The following is a 10757-nucleotide window of genomic DNA, read 5'->3' on the forward strand; positions in this document are numbered from 1 at the left end:
ACTAACTTGCCATAGGAGGATTTGTATTAATTGTGCATGTTACGTTACTTAATCAATGATTTTCTTGTAGTGATCGAGCTGTAACAATGATTTTGGTATATAAAATCAACTTTAAATAGAAAGGATTACTCAGGAGTCATTTGGCAGAAGTGATGAAAAAAATAATTCCGTAATAAAGTTTGAATTAATTTTATTTTATATTTGATATAAGCTATTATCTAATTTTAAAATTATTTTATCTATTATTTATATTAAAATAATGAAATTACTATCTCATGAGATCCCATTACGTGTACAAAACGACTCATTACTCATTAGTGTATGAACTTACTGGTCCTCGTCTAAGGTTACCCACGTGTGATAACTTGTTTGTATCATCGTTTCTTATTTTTATCTTTTTCTTTAATCGTAGTTCATGGGGAAAATTTTAGCAACCCGAATCCAGCCAGAAATAGGATGAACCCAACCCGACCCGCCCTTTTACTAAACTCCGAATAGCTGCTATACGTGCCCGTTACTCAAAAGTCATAGACCTTCCTCGACGAAAAAATGGAAGTTATCACTCCGCCTCGCTTCCATGAAAACAACATTTTCCATCTCTAGTCTCTACTCTCTCACTCCAACTCCAAATTCTCGGCGACAAAATGAGGGTAGTGACACCTACATCTCCGTCACCGACACTACCCGCCGATCAAAACCGCCTTAGCTCCGTTGCAGCATCCACCGCCGGAAGCGGCGGCGTAAGAAACCAGGATGCTGAGTTACTCTTCCGTACAAAGCCAATTGCCGAAATCCGAAATGTGGAAGCAGCTACGAGGAAACAGATCCAAGACAAGAGCGAGGAGCTCCGGCAACTCGTCGGTAATCGTTACCGAGATCTTATCGATTCCGCCGATTCCATTGTTCTTATGAAATCCTCATGCGAGTCAATTTCTGCTAATATAGCTGCGATTCACCACGGCATTCTTCATTCTCTATCTTCTACGGTTGCCGATTCGCCTAAGTCTGTTGTCTCCTCTGATCCTGCGAAAGCTAGGATTTACGGAATTGCTTGTAGGGTTAAGTATCTTGTTGATACGCCGGAGAATATTTGGGGATGTCTTGATGAATCGATGTTTCTAGAATCTTCTGCACGTTACGCCCGTGCTAAACATGTTCATCATAGTTTGAATAACAACAAGGATTACAAAAGTGTACTTTCGAAGTTTCCATTGCTTCAGCATCAATGGCAAATTGTAGAGAGTTTTAAATTTCAGATCTCGCAGAGAAGCAGAGAGAGATTGTTGGATCAAGCACTTGGCCTTGGGATAAAAGCTTATGCGGATGCTCTAGCTGCAGTTGCTGTTATTGATGAGCTTGATCCCAAACAGGTTCTTACATTGTTCCTTGATTCGCGAAAATCGTGTATTTCTCAGAAACTAAATGCATGTTCTAGTGATAATGCTACTAGCTCCGATGTGATTTTAGTTTATTGTGAAGCATTAAAGATTATTCAGGTTACAGTGGGGCAAGTAGGAGAATTATTCTTGCAAGTGTTGAATGATATGCCTTTGTTTTATAAGACGGTATTGGGTTCACCTCCTGCCTCTCAATTGTTTGGTGGAATACCTAATCCCGATGAGGAAATGCGGTTGTGGAACTCATTTAGAGATGATCTGGAATCACAAATGGTAATGTTGGATAGGGATTTCGTTTCCAAGGCATGTTCTGATTGGTTGAGGAACTGTGGAAAGGAGATAATGAACAAGATCAATGGAAAGTACTTGATCGATGTTATCAGCTGTGGAAAAGACCTTGCATCTGCTGAGATGTTGATACGGGAAACTATGGAAAGTAAGCAGGTCTTAGAAGGGAGTTTAGAGTGGCTTAAGAGTGTTTTTGGTTCTGAAATTGAATTGCCGTGGAAGAGAACACGCGAGCTTGTATTGGGAGGTGATTCGGACCTGTGGGATGAGATATTCGAAGATGCTTTTGTGAGAAGGATGAAAGCAATTATTGATAAAGGATTTGATGAGTTGAGTGGATTAGTTGATGTTGTAGCGTCAGCGCGGGCCATCTCAGGAACTCCCGGTGAGCAGGTCAGTTTTCAGGCATACTTGAATAGATCTTTAAATGGTGGAGGTGTTTGGTTCATGGAGCCAAATGGTAAAAAAGTTACTGCCATTCCTGGTGGCAAGTCACAGCAGCCCGAGGAGAATGATTTTCGCAGTTGTCTCAATGCTTACTTCGGGGATGAAGTCAGCAGGATTAGAGATGCTGTGGACAGCTGCTGTGAGAGTGTTTTAAAAAACCTGCTAAGCTTCCTGGAGTCTCCTAAGGCATCCTTGAGACTGAAAGATCTGGCCCCATATTTACAAAATAAATGTTACCAAAGTATGTCTGCTATACTGATGGAACTGAAGAGTGAGTTGGATGCATTGTCTGCTAATCTTCAGAACAAAAACCCAAAGGACGAGTCAGTTCCATCACCTGCTATACTTGTTGAGAGGTCAATATTTATAGGCCGGCTTTTGTTTGCATTCCAGAAGCATTCCAGACACATTCCTGTCATACTTGGTTCGCCAAGGTCATGGGTGAATGAAACTAGAGGAGCTGGCCCTCTCAAGACCCCAACTCTAGTAAGGTACTCTATGCCACCTCTCAGTTCCCCAACCTCTGATGGTCCTGGAAGTACAATGTTTGATTCACCCAGAAGACAGAGTTCATTGGCGTCGGCTGCTTTGTTTGGAGTGGATGACAGTTCAAGCCCACAGCTTGAAGAGCTAAGTAAAATGACCCAAGATCTTTGCATCAGAGCTTATAATATGTGGATATCTTGGGTTTCTGATGAACTTTCAGTTATCTTATCCCAAAATCTCAAACAGGATGATGCCTTGTTGGCAACAACAACCTTGAGAGTGAGTGCTATTCTTATAACTGTTATGGCTGGGTTTTCCTAAATACTTTGCATGCCGTTTTTATTATTATGCTTTTTAGATGTTCATAAATTGTACCTGTATTGTATAAGTCACTTCTATCAGTGGTCCTGGTATTTATTTTGCCGCACTTGTAATCAGAATAACTTGACAACCACATCTTCTGATCCTGGATTTTAGGAGAATTTTCTACTGATAAATTTTATAATGAACCAGTGGGCCCAAATAGACCGGATTGGATATAGAGGATTAGTGTAACTGACCCCATAGTGTAATAACAGGGGTAGATGATTCATTAAATTTTAGATTAGGAAATGTTAAGTAGAGAGCATCCAAGAGGATTAGTATATCTGAAGTATTAATTATAACTTTATCAAAATGAAGCGTAGCACTCATGGAAGTATCTTGGTCTAGTTATGAGGGTGAAAGCTATGTATTCATCTACCATAACCAGAAGATACCTAAGAGTTGTCTTTTTCTTGGATTGCCCTCAAGTTTGTACACACAGATATATGCTATTACCTTTGGCACCTATAAGTGCCCAAGGTATGGCGGGCAGGACTTCATCCTCCACCAGAATGAATGTTTCGATTTCCTTTCTTTTTTTGCTGTTCTTTGTCTAGGATAAAATAAGAGTAAAAAGTTTAAAGTAAAAAACAGTAACAAAGTCAAGATATAGCCAAAAAAACAGTGCAATAAGAAATTAATCTAGTCATGATATCGCAAAAGTCATAAAAAATCACAAAAGTTATACAAACAAGCATACCCTATTACATATACTGATGCAATGCTCGATTTCCTTTAAAAACAATAAGTGTTACTCAATTATTTTTGTATGACTTCTTATGCTGCATATAAATTTATGTCTCGCCAATATCAGGGAAAGAGAAAAAATATCAACTTTCTCAAAGTCAGGGAGTGTTCGTCATCTTTTTCTTTTTCTTTTTGAGAAGGTAAATGATATAATTAACAGTGGGAACGAAAGCTTCCGTATACAAGAGCTATACCAAAAACTAGAGAATCTACATCAAAACACGATTCTCTGCAAAATACACCAATCATTCTGTTAGGAGTAATGCTCTTTGTAAATTCAGTTTAATTTTTTGGATTTCTGTGATGTCCATTTTATCTCCAAGAGAGTTATAAAATTTATTGCTCTTTGTAAATTCAGTTTAATTTTTTGGATTTTTGTGATGATCATTTTATCTCCAAGAAAGTAATAAAGTTCATACTTTTTTTGCTTGCTGTTATATAGTGTATTTGGCTATAAAATAACATTAGAAGATTCCTAACTCTGAACTTGCTTATAGCGTACATTGCTATAACATAAGATTAGAAGATTCCTAACTCTGAACTTGCCTGCTCAAAAACAGAAATAGATTAGGTGATCTCTTTCCATCTCTAAGTCTTGGTGGGTAGAGTAACGTGATATTTGTGTTGGTTGAGAGATAGCATGCACCCGGTGGATTGGTCAATGGTGCACACAAGGTTTTTATAGACACCATCTTTATTCAAAAAGGGAGGAAAAAAAAAAAAGAAAGCACGCCTATTCCATAAAAAAGGTTTTGATGTTTCTACATGTTTTGTGTATAGTGGGTTCCTCGTTCTGCACGGGGGATGTAAGGCACCAGTTCTTTTTTATGCTTATCCTTGATGGGAATGTATAGTTGTGTGTATATGTATCTTTCTTTTCTGGTTTACATAGTCCTCTTTCAGTGTTTGTTCATACCATGAATAAAGATTCCATTGCTTATTGAAAAGTGAACCATTATAAGTCATTCGTGCTCATATAATATGCAAAAAGAGCTTCCTCACCTTCTTCTTTAGTTACTCTAAATTATTTTATCAAGTTTTACCTCCTCTTAATTGATAATTGATTTCTATAAGTTGGTTAAGCAAACTTCTTCATCTTAACTTTTCGGCAGGGCTGGGAGGAGATGGTTGTTAAGCAAGATCAGTCAAAGGAAGGCGAGTCAGAGATGAAGATATTGCTTCCTTCTATGCCTTCTTTGTACATAACCTCTTTTCTATTCCAAGCTTGTGAAGAAATTCAGCGAGTAGGTGGACATGTGCTTGATAAACCTGTTCTGAAAAACTTTGCCTCAAGATTGTTAGATAAGGTATTGAAAGATGTACGCTGTTCTTTTCCTCAATTTTGAATGTTTTTGAAAAATCTCACTTGTTATCTTATCATGGATTATCTTCCATAATTGTGGAAAGGTATGAAAAGCAAGAAGGAACCATATGCCTTTTTCGTGAGTTAGTTTCTGCTGGAATCTAATGGACCCCAAAAGGTCCCTCGTCAAAATGACCACACTGTTTGTCTGAAACTTCCCGTGAATTTTGTTTCTTGCTTTTCTTATGGATAAGGCCAATTTCTTACTAACCATCCTTTACGTTCCTGATTTCTATGTGCCTAAAGCCTCTTAGCGATTGTTATGTTAAATATTTGAATTTGGCTCATGAATACATTCATCGTTTTTTGATAAAAACCTGGAAGTACGAATCAACCGCATTGGTGATCTTATTCAATTCATAAAGATTTTGTTTATGTTTTTATAGTTGGAAGATATGTGTGCTGGTTTTGTTTTACTTCTAAATTGTTTTGGCTGCTGATCTCATAAAATTGCCTGTTTTGACATTGCTCTCCAGAGTCTTTATTTGAAAAAGGAAGAGACGGATGTATTTTCTCAAGTTTTTCTTGCATATCTGATTTTCTTTTCCTGGAGAATTTACTGAATATCTGATCTTCAAAGCTTTAACTAGTTATAAGCGTGGATTGTTCTAGACAATTTCGTAAAGTTCTTTAACAATTCATCAAAGATGTTCTCATTTTCTGCTATGATTTCTATTTGGTTTGTCTTTTTCCTTTTAGAAGGTACTTGAATTGATTTACTTTACGAGAACTACTTTGGTGTTCTTAAGTTATATAACAATTGATGCTTCTGTATTCTGATGACTGTCACATATTGACAGATGATTCATATTTATGGAGACTTCCTTTCCAGTCAAGAAACTCAGGGATCTCGAGTGTCGGAAAAAGGAGTGTTGCAAGTTTTATTGGATCTAAGATTTGCTTCAGATATTCTCTCTGGTGGTGATGCTAGTGCAAATGAAGAATCATTGACAGTACCTAAGACAAAACATCCTTTTAGAAGAAAGCAGGACATACAACTAAACAAGTCAGTCTCTGAAGAGCGTGTTAATGGGTTGATAAGTAGCTTTGCACAAAGACTGGATCCTATTGATTGGCTCACGTAAGCTTTTCCAAACCAGATAAACTTGATGAAAATATTCATGCTTCTATATAAATAAATTGGCTTTCGCATCTTCTAAGTGCTATTTCCTGTTTTCTATTTTATGGGACTCTTTTTAAATAGGCTTGAATATTAGTTAGTAAATTTATTATACACAAAAAGAAATGATGAAGTACTTTTTAAAAGATCAAAGTAGAATTGTTATGGCTTCTTGAAACTTAAGAATGCCATTTCATGTAGAATAATATACCGGGATTATAATACATGGATTAGATAATGATGGGATTAGTTAGTGGATAAAAATTGGGATATACGGGGTAATATATGAAACACGTGTTTGGCTTAAACTAGATAAACTTTTTTTCGTCTAATTTTAAACTTTTTTTTCTAAAAAAAAAAAAAACTTTGGGAGAAAAGATTTGGAGAAAAGCAAATGTGTCATTTTGCTGTTTTGTTCCTGGTTAGTAATCTCGGGATTGTTTATCCAGAGTTGTGGTATAAATAATTGCGGACAGCTAAGCCCGAATTAAAAATTCTACCAAACGTGGGATAAAATAATCCCACATCTTATCCTGGGATTATAATCCTTTAATCTCGTAACTAATGGACCCCTCAGTTATCATTATTTAAGAACTACCACATTTAATTAAATAGTAAGTTAAATTTTTTATTGGTTCTATCAGTAACACAATTTGAGAGAAAGATGGTATGTTTCTAGAAGTTACTGTACAGAAGTTTCACATGCATTGCTTGCATCCATTTCTAGCTGGTACATTTCTGATTCACCTGTTCAGTGTATTCTGAAAAGGCTTGTGCTGCTATAATGGAAGTTCTTGGGTTAGTGCCATGTGAAGATGGTTTGTTGCCTGAGAACTATCTACTTCATACTGTAGGCCCACACCTGTGAGTATTAATTGTTGCACACCACATGGGACTGATGTGGTAGAATACTCTTCAATTTTGTATTCATCACGTTGGGTTGCAAAATGGCTGAAGGAGTATTATTAGAATGTCGTTTATCAACTGCTTCATCTTCCTTTGCATCTTTAAGTGCACTCTTTGTTGCTAAGATTTATGAAATTACATGCTATTGGTTTTACTTGGATTCTGTTACCTCTTTTGGGGGAGGTGGAGTGCCATTAGGAGAATAGTAGATTGATGTATTGTGCCTTAATCTAGTTAGTTGACACTTCGGCTGATTCATTTGCAGCTATGAGCCATATCTTTGGGAGAATGAGAGGCAGTCATACCTGAGGCATGCTGTCCTCCTTGGGTTCTTTGTTCAGCTTAATCGGATGTACACAGATACTGCTCAGAAACTGCCAACCAATTCAGAATCAAACATCATGCGCTGCTCTGAAGTACCGCGCTTCAAATATCTTCCCATCAGGTTGGTTACACCGTTCAATTCATTTTCTGCTCAGTTTGTGGTAGTCTTTCACTTGCACCAGGATTTTCCCTTCTTGATTATCTAGGTGGAGGGATGACATTTCAACACTTGTATAAAATGCATTGCATTCCTTATGTTGGATATAACATTTTGTTCTCTGAATCTTCTTTAATGTTTCTGATGTATAATGTGTTTACTGCCATTTGTCATGTACCCTTTAATGTAATGTGTAAATTTATATTTGTAATTCAGTGCCCCGGCATTGTCTTCAAGGGGGACAACAAAGGCATCAATCTCAGCATCTATTGATAATGTTTCATCGAGAAGTCCCTGGAAAAGTTACACAAATGACGAGCTGTCTCGAAAGGTTGATATTGATGAAAATTCTAGTTCGGGGATAGCATCGCCATTTTTGAAATCATTTATGCAGGTAAATCATTCCTCTTTGCCTAGTCTCTAACTCTCTATAGAACCTCCCTTCTTTGTAATCTTTTTTATGCCTCCGGTTCCATGCATACGCTTTTTTTTTTTTTTTTTTTCTATTAACCACAAGAGGTGAGTTTTCCAAAAATTTTTGAAAGCTAAAAATATATAGGAATTTTAGTCCCATGCAGAAAGAGAAATCGAATATATTTTACGTCTTATTGTGTGGATCTTGATTTTGTTTATGTCCTTTAGTTTTATGTACAGCGCGTTTCTGCTCAAAATTGCATATTGACCTGTTTCTTGCTATAATCTTAAGAATAAACTGTAGCTTGTCTCACACCTCAGTTTTTTGAATTTCATAAGAGTGTTTTATGTTTTCTTATTATTTAACTTTGTAAACCTTGGTTTTTTTGGTGAATAACGAACTTCCATTGAAATGATGTCATTTTTTATACCGGAAGAAAGTTTACTTGCATTTGGTAACAAATGTCATGTAAAATAGATTACATTTTGTCGTCTTTTAAGCTGGGTTCCTGAATTAATAGCAAAAAAAAAAAAACTGGAAAGAGGAGCTGTGATCCATAAATTACAAAAGAATGTATTTTTTAGTTCAAATTCTATATCAACAATATATTCATTTGGTAAATACAATCAACAAAATTAAATTAGCCGTCCACCCCTGCCCCCACCCCACACTTTTGTTTCCCTCTTTCATCTTCCAACTCATAATCCCTTCTCATAAAGGTATTTTTCTTCATAAACGATTCAAAGAGAGGATAAAGCTTCACAAAAAGACACATTATAGAATGATCACCCAGCCCGCTTGCTTTAAACTGTCCATTTTCTTACTAAGTGAATTCTAAAGCTATGGAGAGATTGATTTGAGAATTGTTTTTCCTTTTTTTGTTCATTTTGGAACAATTTCTCCATGATTCTCAAAGGCTGCATGTCTTGTTTGCTTTTCCTCATTTCAACAATCTGTGCCACCAAACTTCTAATTTATGATGAGAATTAAGGTGCTACTTTAGATATGGTGAGTTTGATATTGTAGATCATTATCAGATAAACAAAGTTCAGATCTTTGTCATCCAAAGCGTGCACTTTTAGGTAAATAGTCCAGTTACTGAAGCTGTTATTTTGAACTGTGAATCATGGTCTGAATCATTAATTTGACTGAATAAGTTGTTTTTCTCATATAAGCGTATTTTTGTACCTACAATAATCCAGGTTGGCAGCAAATTTGGAGAGAGCACTCTGAAACTGGGATCAATACTAACTGATGGGCAAGTGGGCAGGTTTGGCGACATATTACCCGTTCAAGCTTCAGGCTTTCATTCCTTCTTCACAGCTGCCAGATCAGAGTAACTGTTGAGAAACTTTTGATGAGAGCTTTATTCGACAAACAGCCTTGAAGTTGACGTCGTTGCTTTTGCCATAAGCACAGAGAGTAATCTACTTAAGATCAGGAATGTAGAGATGTTGAACACTAGGAAATGAGTATTCATTTTTGAGAGGAAGGTAGCACAGCCTTTTTTCATCTTTTACTTTTTATATTTTTGCAGTCACAGATAAGCGAATTTCACTATTGTAATTTATGATATTGATTGGAACCAGCAGTCAATGACCTTAATCTGCTTGTATAAAAGGTGGTAAATGAGTTGTGAATCAAAAGAGATGTTTCAGTAGATGTAAAATGATGTTATTCTTTAATTAAATTACTCATCTACTTATACAGTTGGTTGTTTTGAGCGTCTTGTGGGATGACATACATCACACACTTCTAAGAAGTAGATGGGAAACTTGTCATATAAGTGTGAAATTCATGAAAATATATTCCTGTATATTTAGGGAGAAATGGTAAGAAAGTAAAACAATGAAGTAGGTGTAAGTACAAGGCAGAATAAGGATATGAATATATGTGATGAAGCTTTTTAATAGTGGGGCTTTTGGTGTCGGAATGTATAATTCAGTTGGCTATATGCGATTCAATAAGTGGCCTACATGGAGGTGACATGTATCTCGTAAATTTATCTGAGATTTCGTAAATTTAATGGAGGTGACATGTATCCCGTAAATTTATCTGAAATTTTGTAAATTTATCTGAAATTTTGTAAATTTAAATGAGATGCACGAAATGTGATCCGGCTTCCACGATTATCTTAAAAAAGTAATACTACTAATAACTGGCCCATGGCAATGTCATCTTTGGATTGTAACCCCCACCCCACACACACCAGTTCAATAATAAATTAATGACCCACTTTTCCATCAACCAACTGTTTTTCCCTGTTATTGTCCACTTCTCTATCGCTCATCATCCAAATAAAAAAAGTATGACATATATAGTCTTTGTCCTTATAAATCTTTGAGATTTGTGTAATTAATCCCTAATCATTCCACTATTCAAGTTAAGCTATGGTTGAGGAGGCAATAATGTGCATTAATTTCATAAGTAGGTGATAGGTCTGAATTTAAATGTAATAATAATTCGTAAACGAAATACACACAACAAACTCTTGTGTTGGTACTGAAGATATCAACTCTGTATACTGATGAGATGATAGTTCATTGGTCCGCAGTTTTATTCTTTTGATTTACTTCATGCAACGTGCCATTGCAGGAGTATTTTAGATCGAAAATATGAGCTCATAAGAAACAATTTCAATTTTTTTGTTATGCTACAAGTGATAAGTTACACCGTTTGGTGTGACTTACTAAGAATTGCGACATTATAATATCAATTCAGATATTATAGACAAAAAAGCAACA

General features: G+C 36.1%; 1 protein-coding gene across 1 annotated transcript; it reads left to right on the forward strand.

Annotated features, from left to right (window-relative positions):
* The first annotated feature begins 362 nt into the window (after nucleotides 1–362).
* On the forward strand, nucleotides 363–9718 carry LOC107861821 (conserved oligomeric Golgi complex subunit 1). Its single transcript, XM_016707193.2, has 6 exons — nucleotides 363–2897; nucleotides 4841–5035; nucleotides 5892–6172; nucleotides 7383–7562; nucleotides 7815–7992; nucleotides 9216–9718. Exons 1-6 carry the CDS (start codon nucleotides 645–647, stop codon nucleotides 9351–9353), a joined length of 3225 nt encoding a protein of 1074 aa, XP_016562679.2. The 5' UTR covers nucleotides 363–644; the 3' UTR covers nucleotides 9354–9718.
* The last annotated feature ends 1039 nt before the right edge of the window (nucleotides 9719–10757 follow it).

The sequence above is a fragment of the Capsicum annuum genome, chromosome 3 (assembly GCF_002878395.1).
Source record: "Capsicum annuum cultivar UCD-10X-F1 chromosome 3, UCD10Xv1.1, whole genome shotgun sequence".
Classification (NCBI taxonomy): Eukaryota; Viridiplantae; Streptophyta; class Magnoliopsida; order Solanales; family Solanaceae; genus Capsicum; species Capsicum annuum.

Coding starts and splice junctions, on each gene's coding strand:
- LOC107861821 (XM_016707193.2), top strand. CDS start 645: ATGAGGGTAGTGACACCTACATCTCCGTCACCGACACTACCCGCCGAT. Junction 2,898..4,840: donor TGGCAACAACAACCTTGAGA/GTGAGTGCTATT, acceptor ACTTTTCGGCAG/GGCTGGGAGGAGATGGTTGT. Junction 7,563..7,814: donor TTCAAATATCTTCCCATCAG/GTTGGTTACACC, acceptor TTTGTAATTCAG/TGCCCCGGCATTGTCTTCAA.